Genomic DNA, 20,299 nt, shown 5'->3' on the forward strand with positions numbered 1-20,299 from the left:
AGCGCCGTCTGGCAGGTGCTGGTGACATTTGAAACTTCTCAGCTTAGTAACAGTCATTCAGATAACTTAGTCTTGTCAATATTTGATCCCTACTCTTAGACTAAACCACAGGACACAATATCTGCTGGCGAGAAGAGCGTTGTTGCTGGGATAACCACGACGCCTGGAAAACCAGATGACCAGGTAAGTCCACACGAGCAAGTGGAAATCTGGGCCCATCATGTTTCTTTTATAGGCAGAGTGTACTGAGCTAACCTGTCGTTGAGACAACTGGGTACTGCTTCAAGCTAAAATTTGATGGAGAGCATGCATTTAAGGGACATAGAGTGAATAAGACATCAATGTGGTTTTCAAGGTCGTAGGGCCAGTAAACTTGGGGTTGGCACTGGCCACATGAAGTGTAAGGACTTTTGACAGTACCTAGGAAGTTCAGGTGTGAGTCAGCTCAGTCTCTGCCTTGTGTGCTTAGAGTGTGAAATGATGCAAATAAAATTCCCAGGAGCATTTGAGTTAGCTTCACTCTCAGCCTTGAGTGTCGGCCCCAGCTCTGTTGATCCCGGCAAATCCCAGCCCAAAATAATGTCAGTACAAACGGGTGAAGAAGGGTTTCGAAGGAGGCCTGGAAAGCCCTTTCCAGAACACGCGTGTGCTGGATAGATTTTCGGTAGGATTAACTGTATTAGAATAGATTTTTACATGCAATAAAAAATTGAAGTTTAGGTAGAAAATAGCCAGTAATTTTGTTATGCTTTCATCTTATCCGAAAAGCAGAGGAACAGAGAGAATGGGGGGCAGGCAGAAGACTTCCAGCTGCTGATTCACTCCTGAAATATCTGTAACCACCAAGGCTAGGCCAGACCCAGGCTGGGAGCCTGAAGCCCTCACAGGGGTGGCAGAGACCCAAGATCTCGGACTGTCATCTGATGAGTCGCAGTTTGCACAGCAGCAATGAGCTAGATCAAACCAGAGGAGTCACTGCTTGGTCTGGCCCTCTGGCCTAGGGTGCAGATGCTCCAAGTGGCAACTTCACTGCTGCACCAAATACCTGCTTGCTCTCCACAAACTTTGATTTGTTTTCATTTGTATTGGAAGGACAAAGAGACATCTCCTATCCATTGGCTGCCCTCCCCCGAATACCTACAATAGCAAGAAATCAATTCCTGTCTCCCATGTGGACGGCAAGGACCAGGTACCAAATATGTGCTGCCTTAGCAGGTACACATCCGCAGGAAGCTGCACCAGACACAGAGGAGCAGGGACTCGGACCAGGCACTCCTGTGTCGGATGTAGGTTTCCCATGGGATGTCTTAGCCGCGGCTACCACATGCTGGCCCTGTGTGAACCAGTGTTATCAGTGGAAGCTCCACAGTAAAACCAAGAGAGGGCTTGTGTAGAATTCTGTTGTGTGCTGGTTTGGGCCAGAGCTTGTATCAGCTTGTTTCACTTTTCTTTGCTTCAGGTTTCCCATTTGATAGAATTGATCAGATTGGCTACCTTCTCTCAGTGCCCAGTGGGTTTGAAACCCCATGTCTATCTGTACAACACACAAGCTCAAAGCCTGTTCTTGGTGTGGGGAGAGGACGATAGAGCTGGTGGAGCTGCCCAAGGCAGGCTAGCAAGGCCTCCTCTGCAGTGCCCTGCTGGTGCAGCAGGAAAGGTCCTGTTTGATTCAGGGGCTTGGCCAGAGCAGCTCCAATGTGAGCTGCTTCTGGAAGGAGCCCAGTGGGACACAGGCTTGCAAAGACACAGAAGTTATGAGAGGTTAAAGATGTGCTCTGGGGCCAAACCACATTCCTGGGTGAGCCGTGTGTGGCAAGGCTGCAAGACCAGAAAGACAGGTCAGATGCTACCCTGGAGACCTAGCAGGTGGTGCTTGAGCTGCTGAGATGTGGGGCAGATGGAGTGATGCCTTCCACACCAGGCTGCAGAAGGACCAAGCCGTAACACTGGGGATGGGAGGGCTTGACAGCCAAAGGCAGGGTTGGTTGGGCCTGTGTCACGGTGAGTTGTCAACCTGCTGGCCTGCATGATGGCTGTGGTATGTAAGCATGGAGGAAGGGAGGCAGGAGGCACTGCAGAGATAAAATCTTCAGAAACAGTTGGCCACGTTGGGCAAATGCCAAGTCGAATCTCACCTGACCTGGGGCCCACATCTGACTTGGATGGAATCGGATTGGTCAACACTCAGTAAGGCAGGAGGCATCCAGGTAAAGTTAGGGCAGAACTCACAGTGAAGCACACGCAAGTGGATACTCTGAAAATGAGCATCTGCCTCCTTCAGTTGTGAGCCAGCACTTTTAGGCCTGTCCCTGAGTCACTGATCATATCTGACATGTGGACAGAAGTCACAAGAGAAAATTGGGAAAGATGTTTTATATCCCAAGCAGGCTGTATTTAAGTGTCTGAGATGTTCAGAGAAGGATGTTCTGCAAGGCCATTAAACTGTTGGCTGTGGTAGCATGAAAGACAGAGGTATGGAGAGAGGCCAAGAGAGAGAAGAGGGAAGAGGAGGAAGGTGAGGCAAGCATCAGAAGAGACGTCCACGCACACTGCTGATTGAGTGCTGGAAGTGGTTTCCATTGTACAGACGTGGGCTGGAGGAAGAAGGGCGTGACAGGCATTGCATATTAGCACCACAGTCACAGCAGTCCTGGCTTCAGCACTTAACCATGGAGCAGGTACCTACAGAGCCCCTAGCCAGTGCCAGGCGCTGGTTTCTGTACAGTCAATTCATTGAGTTAATCCTCACAATGCCCAAGGGAGAGAAGGTTTTGTACCTTGCAGCAAAGCCAAGGGATAGAAGAAGCACCTGCCAGGGGCTTGGGCAACCACGTGTGTCCCGGCCGGGGTACAGACGCAGGTGTCAGAGCCCTGGTCTGCTCTGCTGCTGGAGTGTGTAGACCTTCAGGTGAGACCTGTCAACCAGCCCCAAGGCGTGCAATTCCAGCCAAGCCCAGAGAGTGTCGGCTCTGGCCCTAGGGAAGGGTCTGGGACAGCTGTGCCCTCCCCTGCCCCCCAACACAGGGCAGGGATTAAGGAGTATGTGCAACTGCAGACAGAGTAGAGGAGATGCCAAGCAGATTGGGGAGGGGCACAAAGGCCAGAGAAGGGACAGCATGGCCCTGGGTCCTGGCACCTGTGAGAGTTGAGGAGAGATGCCATTCCACGTGCCCAGTGTTAAAGTTATGCCACTAAAGGGCATGAGGGTCACAGGTTGCAAGGTTATTGGTGAACCATGGATGGAGGAAGTGTAACAGTGTCATGAGGGAGAGGAAGTGGTTTTTGGCAAATAAGGGAATGAGCAGGTGGTAAGATGCCTGAGAAAGGATGAGGAGGGTGGAGGCCTTGAGGTGTGGAGGTACCCAGCCAGGCTGCTACATCTCCAAGTGGGAGCCACAGGAAAAATGTGGGTATTGCCAAGGCTGGCTGTGTGCCCCGGGCAAGGTGGAAAGAAAGACAGCGATGGATTAAACTTGGGGTTGCGCCCCACACTGGGTAACAGAGAAATGGCTTCGGCTCTGAGGGCTGTTCCCCCTCCCTCAGTGAGAGCAGTAAATTGTCTTGAGCAGTTTTCTTGGAAATGATGCAAGAGCTTCCAGCCTGGTGGCCGCCAGGCAGGCGTTCAGCAGACGGCCTTTGCTCCTGTCCTACTGTGAGTGCATCTTAAAGTATGCCCTCTTAGTTTTTCTTTCTCTAATCTCCCCCCAGAAGAAGCAAAAGAAACCATTGGCGGCCGCTGCACCAGCCGAACCAAAGCCGGATAAGCCGTCCGGAAAGGTAGGAGGAGAGCACTGTACCTCCTCAGAAGGCGTCCGTCCATCCCTGGGCTCTGTGCCAACGGCAGTGGGACATCTGGTGGGCTGACAGCGCGAGGGCTCTCAGAAGGGACCATCTTCATGAGCTGCTGTGTGGAGCTCCCAGGCCTGGGCCGCGTGTGGGCTTTGGACACAGGTGTCCGTGAGCACTGCGTGTCAGGACGCTGTTTGGTGAACTCTGCTTTCATCCCATGGCGTTGGCCTTCCACTGGGAGCTGGTCGGCCGCCATCCTAAGTCCTGTAGCCCACGAGCCTCTGCACGGTGCAGCCTCTCTAATCACTGCTATTGTTCAGGAGTGTGAGGATCCTCTTTCCTGCTCCATCCCGAAAGTCTCTGACCTCACATTCCATTCTGTGCCTCCACCACCGCGTGTGGGTGAGGACTGTGGGACTGAAAAGACTTGAGGCAGTCTTTTGTCTGAGTCACATGGTACAGACGCTGGCCAGGCCGGGTGTGCCCTTTTGGATCTGTGTTTCTGTTCACGGAGAACCAGGTCTAATCCCAGACGAGATAAACTGTCAGTTCTGGTTTTGGTAAACGTTTTCATGCAAATGAGTGAACAAAAGCACATCAATGTGTGAAGGAATATGAATCAGTACTTTTAAAAGATTCATTCATTCACTGAAAAACAAAGAGCGAAGTCTTTTGTCTGCCGCTTCATGCCACAAATGGCTGCAGTAGCCAGGGCTGGTGCAGGTCAGAATCAGGAGCCCGGGAGGCCACCCAGGTCTCCTCTGGGGGCGGTGCCATCATCTGCTGCCTTCTCGGATGCGTTAGTGGGATGCCACATCTGAAGCAGAGCAGCCAGGGCTTAAGCTGGCCCTCTGCTCTGGGAAGCCCATGTTGTAAGCAGGGTCTTAACCACTCCCTGTGCCACCATGCTGGCCCCACCAAGCCATGCATTCATTTATCTATGTTTATAAGTCAGAGTTAGAGAAGAACATGTGCTGGCTCCCTCCACAGCAGGCAGGCCTGGCAGGGCTAAGCCAGGAGCCTCATCTCAGCAAGCACACAGGCCAGCCTCTGCTGCTTTTCTCAGGCCATTAACACGGGGCTGGATTAGAAATGAAATAGCTGGAACGTGGACCAGTGCCTGTATGGGGTGCCAGCATAGCACGTAGTGGTTTTACCCACTACACCACAATGCCAGCCCAGCCCCAACGATCCATTTTTTAAGACATTTTGTTTGGAGCAGATGTCATATTAATATCTTATTGGGATTCTTAGTATAAAACTCTGGACAATTGTTAATAAGCAATAAATAGGAAACATTTTTGCCTATTGATTGTAACACCACTGCCACACTTCCTTGTGGTCCATTTGTATTTTTTTCTTTTTAGCTGCTGGCTCATTGGATTGGCAATGTTTTAATGAACTCACGCGTTTGTTTACATAGTTAGTGTCTTTAGGCGTATTTTGTCTTTCTAACCCAGAATATGTACTCCGAGACTTAAATATTAATAGTTTGTGCAAGACCAGATCTTGGCTAGTATGGCGTTTGAACGATTTTTGGTTTCCACTATTTGGCTACATGAATTGGCTTTGTGTTTTATAGTTCAATGAAAAATAGACAAAGCAAATAACATGGAGTTCTCTGCTGTCTGTTTTCCAGTCAGACATGGATGCTGCTTTGGATGACCTAATAGACACGTTGGGAGATCCTGGCGAGACAAATGAAGATACTACGCCGTACACAGGACCAGAAATCTCAGTATGTGGTCTTGGTATCTTTAAAAAACTTCACACTCAGAGGGTGAGAGGACAAGGAAGACAACAGTGGCTGTGACGTGTGAGAGAACACGCAGCCATTTGGCTGGAGGCAGGATAGGGTAATGGGGCAGCAGATGTAGTTGGTGAAGGATTTGACTTAGACTCGACAGTGACTCGACAAGCATCTGTCGATTGTCTTGTGCCAAGACTCTTCCTGGGAGGGACTGTTAGGTCCTAACGACTTTCTGTCCTTAAGATTTTTTAAGACCGATGGGCAAGACGATATGCTAATTCCAGATATTTACCATCTTACAACTGAAGTTCATGTTGATGTGTTTACAGTCTTCTCAAGGCATTCTGATTCCTAGTTCCTAAAAAAGGTAGAAAATAATGTTGCTTTGTGCTAAGAAAGAGACACACCAGGCTAGATCAAAATATTTGCAACAGATGAAACAAGGGATTTGTTTCTGGAGTTTATAAATTTTTTAAGAAATAACAAGAGAACAGAAAAACGGGATGAAACTTGACTGCCTGGTAAAGAGGTAAAATGACAGATGTCCCCATTGACTGGGGAAATGATGTGAAAAGCTGGAGAGGAACTGCTTCACACGTGCCAGGCCGATAGGACTGCAAAGTCTGACAGTTGCCTCATCGTGTTGGGTGAGGAAGACATGCATCCCCTCAACCAAGAAGCCTGCCTCAGGGGGTGGGGCGCAAGCCATGCCTGGGTGCACACAAGTTACAGGAACAACAGACACCGGGCGGGGTGGTGTCCTGCAGAGGAGGGATGCCACGGTGCTCAATAGCGCATCAGATCAAATACTCATGTATCTTTCTACATTAGAGAAACCTAATTTTGAATAAAAACAAAGTGGCAGGTACAGTATGATAGCCATTAAGCACTGTGTGAAAAGATGCAAAGTAGTTCTGTGTATTTACAAATACCCACACATGTAATGAACATTTTCAATGTGCTCCACCTTAAATGGAAGGGTGCAGCACACATAAGTTCAAGGCGCTGGCAGCCTGCGGGTAGCAGGGAGGGCAACTGGACTAGAGAGGGCTAAGCAGGTGTCATCCGCCCTGAGGTTTTCCTTCTTTTCTCCTGAAAGATTGCGTGAAAGACACCTGCATGTGATCCTGCTGGATGGTGGGCTTACTCTTCCTCTGGATGGCGTGGAAACATTAGATAATGAAAGTATTTGCAAGCTAAATATATTTTTAATCTAGGAGTCAACTTCAGTGTTTGTTTTCTGGCATTACAGCAGAATTGCATAATATTTAGCCTGTTTCATCTGGAATAAATTATGGGCATTTGTGTAAACTTAGAACCTCAGAATTGTGCATTGAGTTCTTAATGGTTTTGTTTCCTCTCTAGCAGTGGGGTAGTACTTTAGTTTTAGACTTACGCAGATAATAGATTCAGTGGATTCTTTATTTAATAGCCTTGTGTGTGTGATTTTTTCCAGGACCCCATGATTTCCACCTATCTAGAAGAACTGGGTAAAAGAGAAGTTACAATTCCTCCGAAATACAGAGAGCTTCTGGCCGTAAGCTTTGTTTGACAGTTTCCTTTTTGGAATAGCTTTCTCTACCAAATACCTTCATCATATTTAACATGGGAAAGACATCATGTGTTACAAGATGAATAATAGATCATGCAATATAGTGCAAAGTTCACAGAGCCCTCTAGTGGGGCTAGAGGGTCTACACAGCTGTGGAGGCTGCTGGTCTACCGTCGGGGTATCTGCAGGACTCACCCCCAATGTGGGCAGTGAGGGAGGGGTCCTCTGGGTACATCCCTGGGTCTCCATTTCTCCTTTCCACAAGGACTCCACCTGTGTTGCGTTAGGACTCACCCAGAAGGCCTGCCTTTACTTGGACCCTCAGTCCAGTATCTTTTCATCCTGAGATACCAGGGGGTTAGGATTTTACCGTGGGACTTGGGGGGTTGGAGGGTGTGGACAGGAACACAACTCTGCATCATCCGCCATGCAGTGCATTCTGCCAGAGACTAGGGTTGGTTCTGCCTTCTCAATGTCTCGAATTATTCATTTCAGAAAAAAGCAGGGATCGCGGTGCCTCCACCAGACTCTTCGGTGAGTTGTCATCAATGTCTTCTAAAAACTCTGTCTGCTCCTTTTTCCTGTGTTTGGGCAGGGGCCTACAGCTCTTAAGCTTGTATTTGGGATAATGATAAAAAAAAAATATCTAAGATGGAATCTGTTCAAAGAGCTTAGGAGCATGGGCTGTCTTGGGACAATCTTTTGTAATTTTCCTGAGGGAAGGGCAAGGGAGCCAGCTGGGAGCTGGAAAGCATGGACAGCAGTGGAACCTGACTGTTGCAGCGGGCAGTGCCCCGGGGGACAGGCCACAGGAAGCAGTGCCTTGAGAGACCCCCTTCCCTCAAGCCAATTCCAGCCCCAGTGAGACTGAGCCGTCAGGAATAGAGGAACTGCAGGAGCCCCTCCTGCATCTGCTGGGCTTGTTGGGTGCGCTGTCTCACAGTTGATTTCCACATGCGTATTCCCCTAGGAGTCCATGGGACCCGACGATGCCATCGACGCCCTGTCGTCCGACTTCACCTGCCCTTCTCCCACTGCCGGCGCGAAGGAAGCCAAGAAAGAGGTAAAGAACCTGTCTGAAACCTTCTTGTACTTGGGAAAATGACAGCTTGTTCATCCAGATGACATGTCCCTTATCCATACGCCGCTCTTCCCTGTTTATCTTTCAGAAATCTGAAGGAGAGGTTTTAAAAGCCGAATCAGCCAAAGTAATAAAAAGTCCAGCCCCACCCCAAGAGAAGAAAAGAAAAGTGGAGGAGGTATAAGCAGTTTCTTCTCTGTGAATAGCCCTGGTGCACCTGCCATTGCCTGAGCCTGACCTGGCTTCCTTGGGGGAGGGTAATCCCAGCAGCCCATTTCCCAGTAGCGCCATTCGATCGTCTTCCCGCAAGGCCTCCTGTTTCTCTAAGTGCTCGTGAATGATTTAAGCATAGCATTCCCAGTCATGATCAGGGCCAGTCTCATTTTTACCGTACTTGGAACAGCCAAGACCAGAGCAGGGCCACTCCATGCCACGGTCAGCCTAGAGCTTGGTTTCCTGGGAGGGCGGGGAGCCTTGCAGGTGACTCAGTGCCCTCCCAGCTGCTCCCGTGACTTGGTTCCGGGAAATCCTGACTCCAGCGCCATCTGCAGGCAGCCTGGGTAGTTTGCAACAGCAGTAGCATCAGCAGCTGCTCCCGCCTCTCCCTGCTGAATGTCTTATCTGTTGTCTGGCTCGCTGTGACAGCGGTGGGGAGTGCCCCACCCCACCAAACAGGATCCTGCACCCCACATCCCGTCAGCCACTGCGCCCTCAGAGGAGGAGAGGAGGGGCCACGTGGGGCTGCCCTGCTGCTAGAGGCTGCCAAAAGCTGTTTTGTTTTTTTGTTTTGTTTTTTTTTTTTTTGGAGACAGTTTTAGAAAAAAAAAGAAACCTAGGTAGTGAAAATTCCCAATGTAGAGCTTTTATTCTAATGGGAGGATTCTGAGGTGTCTTGGCTGTTGGCATGCTTGTGCTTCTGGCTGGCTAACTGCGGGTCAAGCGCGCCCCGGGAGCCCTGTCCCACCCAGCAGAGGGAGGCCTGTCTTATCTTCAGTTTTCATTCACTACTGGTAAGTCCTTCTTCATCTCTGTCTTCTTTAATGAAAGCACCCTCCAGAAGTTCCCTGCCCAGTACATAGCTCGCCTTCTCAACTTGATGTTTCACAAGGAAGACAGTAGCTCGTTCAGGCCCAGGAGATACCCTCTTGTGGTCATGCATAGAATGTATTTTTTTTTCTTTCTTTAACAGGATGCCATGAGCGACCAAGCACTGGAGGCCCTGTCGGCTTCGCTGGGCACCCGGATACCAGAACCTGAGCTTGACCTCAGCTCCATTAAGGAAGTGGCCGAGGTACTGATCTTGGACTTGTTGTCTGCAGGTTCCAGGACTGGGTGTCTCTTGCATGTCTAGAATGGTCACCAAGCTTTGGTCACGTGAACGCCTTAGCTTTGTGTGTTCAGTGAAGGCAGCTGGCTGTTGCTGGGCAGTGAGCACCCGGAAAGCATACCTGAGTGCTCCTCTCATACCTCATGCCACCGAGTGGAGCTTTACTATGTAAAACAAATGCCCACCTCCTTGCCGAGGCTGAAGGGACACCCGCCTCTAGCAGGTGACGGGAGGAGAGTGGGGTGTCTGTGTTGTGTGTGCTTTCCGGAGCTCTGTAAGGAGAGGAAGAGACAGCCTGCAAAAGGCAAATGATCAGGAGGCGGGAAGAGGTGGGAAGGTTTGTCTCAGAACAAAACCAGGCAGTGTGACTCTTCGCTGGAGCCCCTGCACATTTCCGTGTGATACTAATGAGAGACTGTCTCAAAGATATTTTTCTTAAAAGATTGATTTGCAAGGCAGAACAAGGGGAAAGACAGAAAGATCTTCCATTCACTAATTGATTTCCCTGATGACCACAACAGCCAAGTCTGGGCCAGGCCAGAGCCAGGAACCCACATTGGGGTCATCTTCCATTGCTTTGCTGGATGTGTTAGCAGGGAGCTATCTCAAGTGGAGCAGCTGGGACCTGAACCAGCACTCCTCTATACAATGTCCGCATCTGAAGCACCAGCTTATCCTGCTGTCCCACAAGGCCAGCCCCTAACTCTGAGGTCTTAGAAGGCCTTTGAGCCCAAGCAAGCTTGATGGAGGGGAGTTTTCTATGAAATTATGGGTTTCTCCTGCTGGGACAGGAAAGAGGAAGGAAAGCAGAGTGGCTTGTGGCCAACCAGGTGGCATCAGGGGAGGGAGGCTGAATAGATGTCCCGGAATGCTCAAGAGCCTATCAGTATAGAGCGTGGAAGTGGCCACTGTTGCTGTCACAATGCCCGTGCCTCTGATGTCACTTCCTGCTGGGTGTCATTGGAGACAGGGGCTCACCTTCCTCACTGCCCACAGCTCTCTGGTCTGGTGCTGCCCCAGTCCAGAATGGGCCAGTTTCTGTCTTCGACATTCTTGGAGGGCTCCCCGGCCATCGTATGGAGTGAGAACCTTCGTGATGCAGCGCGCCGGGGAGCAGGAGAGGCCGTCCCTGTCCATCAGGACCAAGTAATGTGCTAGACCGAGGCTAACACCTGACCACTGTATGAGATGTGTGGGGCCAAGGCAGGGGAGTCATGGGGAGCCCTGTTGTCTCCAGGTAGGGGGTCAGGAGGCCAGGGCTGTGGTGGCCATGAGAGACCAACACTTTGGCACCCTATCTGCCACAGAGAATTAGCGTGGTTGAATAAGACCTTAAATATGGGGAAGGAAGTCCAGACATGATCTCATCTCTAGGACTGAGAGAATGTTAGAGTGATGGACATCAGATGTAATGAGAGGTCAGAAACATGATTGAGGATGCCCAGGCGGGTGTTTGGCTTGATGGCTGAGATGCTGTGTAAGGCACCTACGTCTTGTATTCTAGCACCTGGTACGCTCCTGACTCCAGTTTCCTGCTGCTGTGTATACCTTTGGTGGCAGCCATGCCAGCTCAGCCGTGCTGTGTCCCTGCTACGTGTGTAGGACACACGTGTTGAGCTCCAGGCTCCTGGCTTTGGTCTGACCCGGCCCCGGCTGCTGTGGGCACTGGGGGTGTCAACCAGCAAATGGAAGATCTCTGTCTTTCCCGTTTCCCTGTTGCTCTGCCTTTCCGACCAATCCATCTCCCCCATTTGTAGGCATGGGGGTCAGCTATTTTACTTCTACGAAGTGTGTTTCAGTGGCTCCCACACACCAAGCAGGTAGTTCAGACATTTCAGGAATATGAAGACCAGAGAGGAAAAGGGAGGCTGTTGCTGTGCGTGTCACTGCCCACCAGCCTGAGTGTCATGGGGAGGACCGTCTGGTTACGTGGAGGCCCTTGGCTCGCGGGAGGCCTCGCACAACCCTGAACTGAGGAGTTTTTCTGTACTGTGGGACTTTCCTCTGTCTCGAGTAGGCTGTCACTGAGAGATAACAAAAACAGAAAGCTCTCTGTTTCTGCACAGGTTATTCTATAGGAAACTAGAACAGATGCCAAAGCCACGGGTAGAGCCTATTTGTTAAACCTGCTCTATGGATATTTTCAAGTTAGTCAACTAGTCCACAGTAGAAAACTACAACCTTAAAATGGGGTGTTGAGGAGGTCGGTGGGTTAGGTTGAAAATGATCCTTGCACCCTCTTGGATTATGAGTTCTGCCCAGACCTTGATTTAGGTACAAATAACCCCGTGTGGTGGAACTGCACCCCACCCCCCAGGGGTTTACGCTGCAGGTGGCACGTCCTAGAAGTACATCCACCGTGATCTACACTCTGATTCCTAATGCAGTTAGTTGTAAATGGTTCAGTAATCCCAGAGAAATACTCAGGCGATTAAAGAAAATCCCTTTAAAAGAGCTACATCCAGTTACACTCAGGCCCACAACAGCCAGGATTTACAACAAATGCCTCTCCCATTCTGGAGTGGGTTTAACACAGAAGCAGTTACTTCCCCTCATCACCTCCTCACATCATTGCTGTGTAAGACAGACAGAAGTTCCTTAAATGAAGGCATAACCCCTCCCTGTGCAGCCAGTCTTAGAGGCTACTGGTCGACCTTCCCCAGTGATGCTCACAGGTTGGTGAACTAAGGAAGGATTATGCATAGCTACGTTGTACAAAACAAGGAAGGCCATCAAAGAAAGGCTCAGTGGTTTTCCGAAGCCACAGGAGCTGGGAGCAGTGCTGTCCCTCCATTTGTCACCCCACACTGCCTTTCTCACAGCTACTCCCCACCGTCTTGCACTTGGGCTTGACAAAGCTCTTCCAGGTGCTGTCTGCCTCCCTGACACACCCATGGGGGAAATGATGGTGTCTCGTTACATGCACCACCCAACCGCTCACTCACTCTCTCTCTCTCCTGTGACCAGTCGAAAGCTGAAGAAGAGAAAGTCGAGAAGTGCGGTGAGGATGACGAGACTGTGCCGGCCGAGTACAGACTGAAGCCAGCCACGGTGAGTTTAGCACGCGTGCATGCTCCCCTATGGCTGTGGCCCTGGTCTCACGGTGCGACTGTCCCAGCCCTGACACCAACTGCGGAAACCCTAGGTTCTCCTCTGCCCCTCACAGACACCCTAGGGGGCATTGTGCCCCGCCTCACCTGCTAAGAAGTGACTCTGCAGCTGCCCAGTCCCCCACAGAACTGTGTTTTGACCAGCTCTGAGCCTTGCTGCACACACTTGACCAGAAAGCAGAACTGGGGAGTAGGTCCCCCCGCCGTTGATGTGGGTGACAGCATCACAGGTTCACAGCTGCCTGCCTATCTCCTTGGTCACAGCGGTGGCAGCAATGTTGGTTTGAGTTGTGCTAAGGCTCATGACTGTTTGCAGTCACACATATAAATACATGTAGGGGACACTGCAGTTGGCATACTTCCACGTGAGGAAGCTTTTACTGTTACAAACACTAGGCTGAGAAACCTCATATAGAGAAAACTAAACTGTTCCAGATGTGTCTGCGTCTTTGTCTTTTCGTTAGAGACTCCATTAACTTGGCTGCAACATTCTTGCCACTGAATCCTTACTGTCCAGTGGATGGAAAAAGTTATTTTCCCATTAACTTTTTTTTGTCTTTTAAGATTTATTTTATTGGAAAGGCAGATATACAAAGAGAAGGAGCTACAGAGAAAGATCTGTCCACTGGTTCACTCCCCAAGTGGCTGCAATGGCCCAAGATAAGCTGGTCCAAAGCCAGGAGCCAGAAGCTTCTTTGGGTCTCCCACACAGATGCAGGTTCCCAAGGCTTTGGGCCAAACTCTTCCCAGGCCACAAACGGAGCTGGAAGGGAAGTGGAACAGCCAGGACACGAACCAGTGCCCACATGGGATCTCAGCTTTTACAGGCAGTGGATTTAGCCATTGAACCATAACACTGGACCTGTGATTCCTTATTTTTAAGAAGCTAAGTCTGAGACAGAAATTTATTCATTAAACATTAAAAAAATAATAATAAAATAAGCTTACCTCTCTTATCTTGAGATTCTCCCCCAAAGAATAGAACAGATGTGAAAGCGGAATTTCCTGTTTGGTTTCCAGTAAATTTTTGGTCTCTTTTGCAGGATAAAGATGGGAAGCCACTGTTACCAGAGCCTGAAGAGAAACCAAAGGTTGGGGCCTCACTTTTTCTCTAATGCTACAACGCGATAGGGGTATGAAGTAGAAATGAAGGATGGTGCTGGCAGAGCAGGTGTCCCCTCCTGGAGACTCGCGTGCCAAGTTTATACCAAGAGCTTCTGGTGGCAGTGCAGAGCTGCTCAGCTGACTTCCTTTGTACCTTTTGAATGATTTTGCTGATGACTTATATCCACTGTAAAGTTCCCAGGTAACAGTCCCTGGACACGGTAAGCTGTGTCCGGAGGTGGGTAAGGTTAGGCTCCCGCTCAGTGTTTGAGCCGCCTTGTAGTGTCACATGCCCCAGTGAGGCCCTGTCGCCTCAAGTTGGCAGGATTTATTGCTCACCCATTGGTTGCCCAGGGCTGCAGCAGCTGCTTCTGCCTGTGACCCCGGAGGAGTCCTTAGTGAAAGCAGAAGGAGCTTGTGATTCCCGTGTGAGACACACAGAGGTGCTATAAGCAGACCCCGAGCTTGGGCCGTTCCTGCTGGGCCAGCGCCTGCTTGGGTCAGGTGCCTCGTAGCCGAGGTGACAGGGCAAGGCAGACCCTTCCTGCCTCAGGCCCACAGGTGTGTCTGAATTGAGGCCATGCTTTGTCTTCTCTGGCCTCCGCAGAAAACAACCACATAAGCGCTGTCCAGCTCATGGACACAGCCGACTGTTTCATTCATACTGTAGACCACACCGTCAGCCGCAGGCGGGCTGAGCTCGCTCACTGTGGCTTCCCTGCAGCACAGCATTCTGATCTTACGTTAGTTAGTGGAAAATATGCCTAATGTCAACCAGGCTTTGGGTTGTAGAAGAAATCTATAAACACGGTCCAGTATGTGTTTGCCAGGAAATAAAATTTGCTCTTGAACTTTTTAAAATGAAGAGTCCCTTCCTGATGTGCCGTGTTTCCACCCTCACAGGCACGGAGTGAGTCGGAGCTCATTGATGAGCTGTCCGAAGGATTCAGCCGCACGGAATGGAAAGACAAACAGTCGAAGCCAGCTGAAAGCACAGAGGTAGGTTTCTAAAAGTATAAAGCTCTAGTTGTGAGGACTTTTTAAATGACTGTTGTGTCCTCTTATATGTGAGAGCAAATCCATTTGAGTAAGAATCGGTTGATTTTCCTTTTTTTTTTTTACATGCAGTTTTGTCTTTTTGTTTTGTTTTTCTGAATCTTTCCCCACGCTGACCCTGGTTTTCTTGCATTGTAGGCCCTGTAGTTACTCCTTCAGGGAAGCTCTCAAACCGGCAGTTTCCTCTTTGCTCCCACGTAGCCCTCCCTGCCGTGCAGCGGCCTCCTCCCTCCGCCTCCCACACCTTTGGGCTTGGCTTGAATGGCTCTTTCTGGGGCACGTGTTTAGCTGCCTCATTGTCCTGCTGCAGCATCTCCTCTCCTCCCCAGCTCTCACTTCCTCCTGGTCCCAGCTTCTGGGGACTTCTGGGGCTGCACGAGACAGCAGTGTGAGACTCGGACCTGAGTGTGCCCGGCTGTACCCGGAGGGCTTGTTAAAATGACACAGCTGGGTCCCAGAACTCCTGACTTAGGTGCTTGGGTTGAAGGCCCCAGCAGCTGCATTTCCAGCAAGTTCTCCAGAGATGCCATTATTTCCAAGGACCATACTCTTAGAACGTCTGGTGTCGTGTTACTACTTACCGTTTATAACAGGCTCTTAGATTGCTATCAATCCAGTCTCATTTTTTTATTCCATTGTTATATAATGTATACTTCCTATATATGTGTGTATTTATATTATAACTATGTTTTATAAATATGTAAATATATTGTATGGCATTTTCATATATTTTAGAAAACATTTTACAAAACATAATTACAATTGTATTATAACAGTGGTATAGTAGTATATATTACAGAATGTAGTGAACTAATTACATAACTTCAAATGACAGCCATAACATAGCATAATATAAAACAGGATAATGACATAGATAATACAATTACAACAGCAGCTCAGGTTGCTTGAGCTTGCTGTGATCCCAGATCCTGGCTGTGGCCATCCCCTTGCAGCCTGTGGTCCCTGAAGCTCAGGAAGAGAAGAAACTTAGCTAAGGATGAGGCTGTCACTGATGGGCGATGGGCCACAGGACAGCTGTCCTTGCGCACGTGACGAGGTGTAGTAAGGCAGTGGCTCGAGGTCCTGCTCCCTCCCAGAAATTTGCTCAGCGCCAGGAGCTGCGCCCTTGACAATTCTTCAAAGCACCTGCTTCCCTCCGCAGGAATCCAAGGAGGCCGCTACATCCGCTCCAGTGACGGAAGCCGTGGGCCGGACCTCCATGTGCAGCGTGCAGTCAGCGCCCGCCAAGCCTGCCTCCCAGGTGAGTGTCCGATGCCCCGGGCACTGAGACGCGTCCTGGGAAGCTCCTTTTCCCCATGCCTTGCCTGCCCATCCCAGTACCTGAAGTAGCGCTATAGTCGGAGGTGGTCCTTTGTGGCTTCAGGCCAGTGCTGTAAAATCAGACCCAGATTTGCTATCAGTTGCAGCAAGCTTCAGTTCCCCTTTCGCCACCTCAGGCGCCTCCTAGTTCCCATGCGCGGCGTGCTGCTTTTTGCTTGCCTGCATCTTGAAAGTGTCTGGCATTCTACAGACAGTGGGATTCTTGGTACCAGGATCATTGCAGGTGCGCCCTGCTCTCCTGGCCAAAGGAGGCCAGGTTGGCCGGGTCCTTTATCCTTTCTGGTCTTGGGTCTTGCCTCTCTCTGGTGTTGGTCTGGTTGACTTTTTGCTGCCTCGTTGGCTGTTGGTGAGAGAACAACACCTCCTCTGGCTTAGCCTGGAGTCTGCCCTGGGGCCCCTAGCTGTCCTGTTCTTCTTGGCCACATCTTTCAGTGGTACAGCATTGGGAAGCACAGGTTTTCGGACAGGAGAGACAGAAGTAAAGCATGAGAAAGTGTCACCCTCAGCCTGGGTGACGTTTGGCTGCCACTGTGTGTCTGGTATTTTAGTGCAGTCCCAAGCAATTATCCTGGGAATAAAATCAAGGCAATGTACAGCCACTAGATGGCGTCAAATTTCTTTCCATTTAGGCTCCTCTTTTCTGGTTTTTTGGTTTTGTTTTTTGTAATAAACTAGTTGAAAAAAATTACTTGAAATGATGTCTGATACATAAATTTCTACTCTAAAATTTAAATAAATGCCCAATGTGAGGTCAAGGACTTCTGCAATAAGAATAAAGTCTGACACAGTGAGAGCCCATCATGTTTGCTTGGCCAAGGCTAACAATAGGAGACCCAGGACCAAGGCAGCACAAACCACGGCTTAAAAAACAGGGCAAACCCGGTTCGGGCTGCTGTATTCTCTTTTCTGTTCTGTCCATGAAAAGAAACAGCACTGACCAGGAGTGTTTGGATTGAAGGTACGAGCCAATAATACATCTATCCTCTGGTTCACTCCCTAAGTGTCCCCAACAGCTAAGATGGGGCCCTGGGCTGAAGCCTGGAGCCTGGAACTCAATCTGGCTTTCCCATGTAGAGGGTACAAACCTGAGTGTTTGAGCAATCGTCTGTCCCCTACCCGCCCCCCACAGGGTGCTCATGATCAGAAGCAGAGCAGCCGGTACTAGAACCACACCCCTACATGGGGTCACAACAGCGGCTTAACCCACTGCACCACGTCAGCCCCAGAAATCATCAGTCTTTTAGCCCAGTGTCGGTTTATCCTTTATTGTCCCGTCACACCAGTCATGCTCTGTCTCTGTCCAGTTCCCTTTGACACACCAGTGTGGCCTGAGCTCCCGGGATCATGGGGAGGGAGCACATTACATTCTGAACCACAAGGCTCTGGTTCTGCTGGTGCCACCTGGGGCAGGTGCATCCTGGGCAGACTACCATGCCAACTGGCCGGTGCCTGATCAGGACGCACACTCCGAGCCCCATCAGAGGCGGGAACCGGATCAGGATGCATCCTAATTCAATCAATAGCTCCCAGTTATTAAGACAATGTGTGCTGATCCAGGGCTGAAGTCAGGGTGGCGTTTCTGGACCATAGAGTCTGTGATGAAGGAGCAATTAACCTCCTACTTAGCCTATCCACTTGTGCTGCTTGGCAGAAGGGCCGAGTGCCAGATGACGCCGTGGACACCCTGGCCAGCAGCCTGGGAAGGAAGGAAGCTGACCCAGAGGATGGAAAACCTGTGGCAGATCAAACCAAGGTAATGGCAGCTCAGTCTTCTAGACAAAAGCTATCCTTCATCATTATCTCCTTTCTTCTCCAATATGTCAGTCATCAGTGACCAGGTTCACCTATTATCTCGTTTATGAAGCTACCCCTGCACAGTCCCAGGAGCCCAGGACGCCGTGGGTGGGCAGCTTACATGAGGCAGCCCTTTCCAGGTCTCAGCTTTGTCCACTTGCAGCCCCGCTGCTCCGTGGTGGCTGTGTGCTGCCCCTTACACCCCACCTTTAGCCCAGCAGGTGTCTGGCGTCTGAGCCTGCCACTGCCCTCAGAGGCAGCATTAGATGACTCGAGCTGCTGAGGCAGTTCCAGGCCCGCGCCCCATGTGCTCCAGTGTCCTGATAGATCCGTTTACCTCAAGTGCCGTCGCTCAGGTGTCTTGTATGGGAGGACAGTGTCTCAACAGCCAATGTGGTGTGTTTTTTGTCCAGGAGAAAGCCAAGGAAAAAGACCGAGAAAAGCTTGGAGAGAAGGAAGAAACGATTCCCCCCGATTATAGATTGGAAGAGGTTAAGGTAAGCAGATGCAGTGCTTTCCTGTCTGTCTGTCATTCGTAGTGAGTGTATCTGCATCCCAGGGGGCATGGGAGCAGGCCTGGAGGAAGATGTCATTTCTTAACGTTGCAACGCCAGAGAGATTCTGCTCATAGCGCGGCAGGAAGCGAGGATCTCAGGTGGTCTTCTCGTTCTTTGCTCCGTGAAGGCAATCTGCTTTCCTCCCAACACAAGGCTTATCCAGTGCCTGGAAAACAGAGAAAACAGACACAATCAGAAACAGAAAAATACACAACTCTGAGATATCAGTTGGAAAAATTCAAGCTTGGTTAACAGGGAGTGAGTGACTTCCTTATTTGGAACATAGAGATGGTACAGCTCCAGCAACAGGGGGAAGACCCTGTTCTGAACCTCGTCATCCAAGTGCTGTCACTGGGGCAGAGGAGGTGCACACACAGGCAGACAAATGCCAGGCAGCTGCACAACCAGATTTTAAAAGAATATCCGCCTCAACTCCATCTATAGTTCTGGGGAGCTGAGACACACTCTCCACTCATCCACAGGCACCAGCCATTTACTTGTAAACACAAGAGATGTGCGCTGCTCCCTGGGAATCTGTTGTACTCCTTCATTCTGACGTCTTTCTGCATTTTACAGTTCCTTTTCAGAGATCTGTGTATTGTAGAAGCTGAGGGAAGGAAGGGGACACAAAGGGGAGAGAAAAGGATTGAGATCCCTACTCGGGTTCACTCCCCCGGTGGCTGTAATGGCCAGTCCTGCACCAGGCTGCAGTGTTGCACCCTCGTTCTGGTCTCCCATGTGGGTAGCAGGGTCCAAGCACTTAGAGCTGCCCTTCACTGTTTCTCAGGCACAGTAGCAGGGAGCTGGATCAGAAGTGGACCAGCCAGGATTGCAGCTGGTACCAAGATGGGTTCCGTTCCCAGCTCCAGCTCCTGACCCTGGGCGGCAGTGGTGATGGCTCCAGTATTTGGGTTCCTGCCACTTGTGTGGGAGACCTAGGTTGTGTTAGCCCAGCCTAACCTCACCTGCTGGCTAAAGTTGGGGAGTAAACCAGCAGACGGTGGCGCTTGCTTGCTCATGTGCTCTCCTGTCTCTCAAATACATGTTGTTGTTGTTGTTTGCACAATAATAGGTGTATCATGTTGATCCCTTACAGTTGAACAAAATTTCATACATGGGACAAAATGTGTTTCAATGTCATGTTTTTCCCTGGACAGGATAAAGATGGAAAATCACTCCCACCAGCAGAGCCCAAGGCAGAGTTTCCAGTAAGCAAACACATGTTCTCAGGGTAGTCCTCTCTCGTCCCTCTGCCCTTCATTAGTAACTCGGGAGGGATGGCAGTCTGATCAGCCTGTGACTGGGAAGGCGCTCGGGAGAGGAGGCGGGTGGTCAGATAGGCCGACATACCTGCTGATGCGTTTCCTGGCTTTGCAGGCCATGACCGAGGACGATCTGCTGGATGCCTTGTCTGAGGACTTCGGGAGTTCCTCGAAAGCATCACCCCTTGTGAGTGCGGAGCCCTCGGCTTCTCTTGCTGTAGGGAGGGAGCTTATAACTTGAGAGGTGAAGAAATCACCGTGAACAGCCTGCAACCATGGTAGCTGTAAGAACGTGTGCCATGTGCCATGGGATATGTCCTAAGATAGTACACGGTGGCAGTGCCCTCGCTGATTGTGCCCGCTGAGTGAGACTTGCACCCTGTGCAAAGAGAAGTGCGAATGCATCCCAAATGGTCACAGTGATCGTTGGCAGATTGCCTGCTAGGAAGACTTAGCTGCCGGCGGTGTAGACTGGCCCCCTTACAGGGACTTCTGCTGCCGTGCAGCTGGGGCAGGGCTGGGTCCTGCTGGGCATGTTTCTTTCCTCTAGGGTCTCCTTGGCTTTATGTATGGAAA

The 20,299-nt window shown here is 50.3% G+C and overlaps 1 protein-coding gene across 5 annotated transcripts in view; it reads left to right on the forward strand.

Annotated features, from left to right (window-relative positions):
• The window catches only part of CAST (calpastatin), an 83,088-nt gene that overhangs the window by 51,829 nt on the left and 10,960 nt on the right, over window positions 1-20,299 (forward strand). For all 5 annotated transcript variants that reach the window (XM_040986077.1, XM_040986078.1, XM_040986079.1 and 2 more), the window contains 16 exons: window positions 100-183; window positions 3,709-3,777; window positions 5,429-5,527; window positions 6,996-7,076; window positions 7,587-7,625; window positions 8,062-8,154; window positions 8,261-8,350; window positions 9,362-9,463; window positions 12,467-12,550; window positions 13,653-13,700; window positions 14,617-14,712; window positions 15,932-16,030; window positions 17,762-17,863; window positions 18,318-18,401; window positions 19,619-19,669; window positions 19,839-19,910. In XM_040986077.1, the coding sequence (XP_040842011.1) occupies window positions 100-183; window positions 3,709-3,777; window positions 5,429-5,527; window positions 6,996-7,076; window positions 7,587-7,625; window positions 8,062-8,154; window positions 8,261-8,350; window positions 9,362-9,463; window positions 12,467-12,550; window positions 13,653-13,700; window positions 14,617-14,712; window positions 15,932-16,030; window positions 17,762-17,863; window positions 18,318-18,401; window positions 19,619-19,669; window positions 19,839-19,910 (1,293 nt within the window). The remainder of the gene's footprint in view (window positions 1-99; window positions 184-3,708; window positions 3,778-5,428; window positions 5,528-6,995; window positions 7,077-7,586; window positions 7,626-8,061; window positions 8,155-8,260; window positions 8,351-9,361; window positions 9,464-12,466; window positions 12,551-13,652; window positions 13,701-14,616; window positions 14,713-15,931; window positions 16,031-17,761; window positions 17,864-18,317; window positions 18,402-19,618; window positions 19,670-19,838; window positions 19,911-20,299) is intronic.

Source organism: Ochotona curzoniae, unplaced genomic scaffold, assembly GCF_017591425.1.
Source record: "Ochotona curzoniae isolate NIBS_2020 unplaced genomic scaffold, NIBS_Ocur_1.0 contig_4501, whole genome shotgun sequence".
Classification (NCBI taxonomy): domain Eukaryota; kingdom Metazoa; phylum Chordata; class Mammalia; order Lagomorpha; family Ochotonidae; genus Ochotona; species Ochotona curzoniae.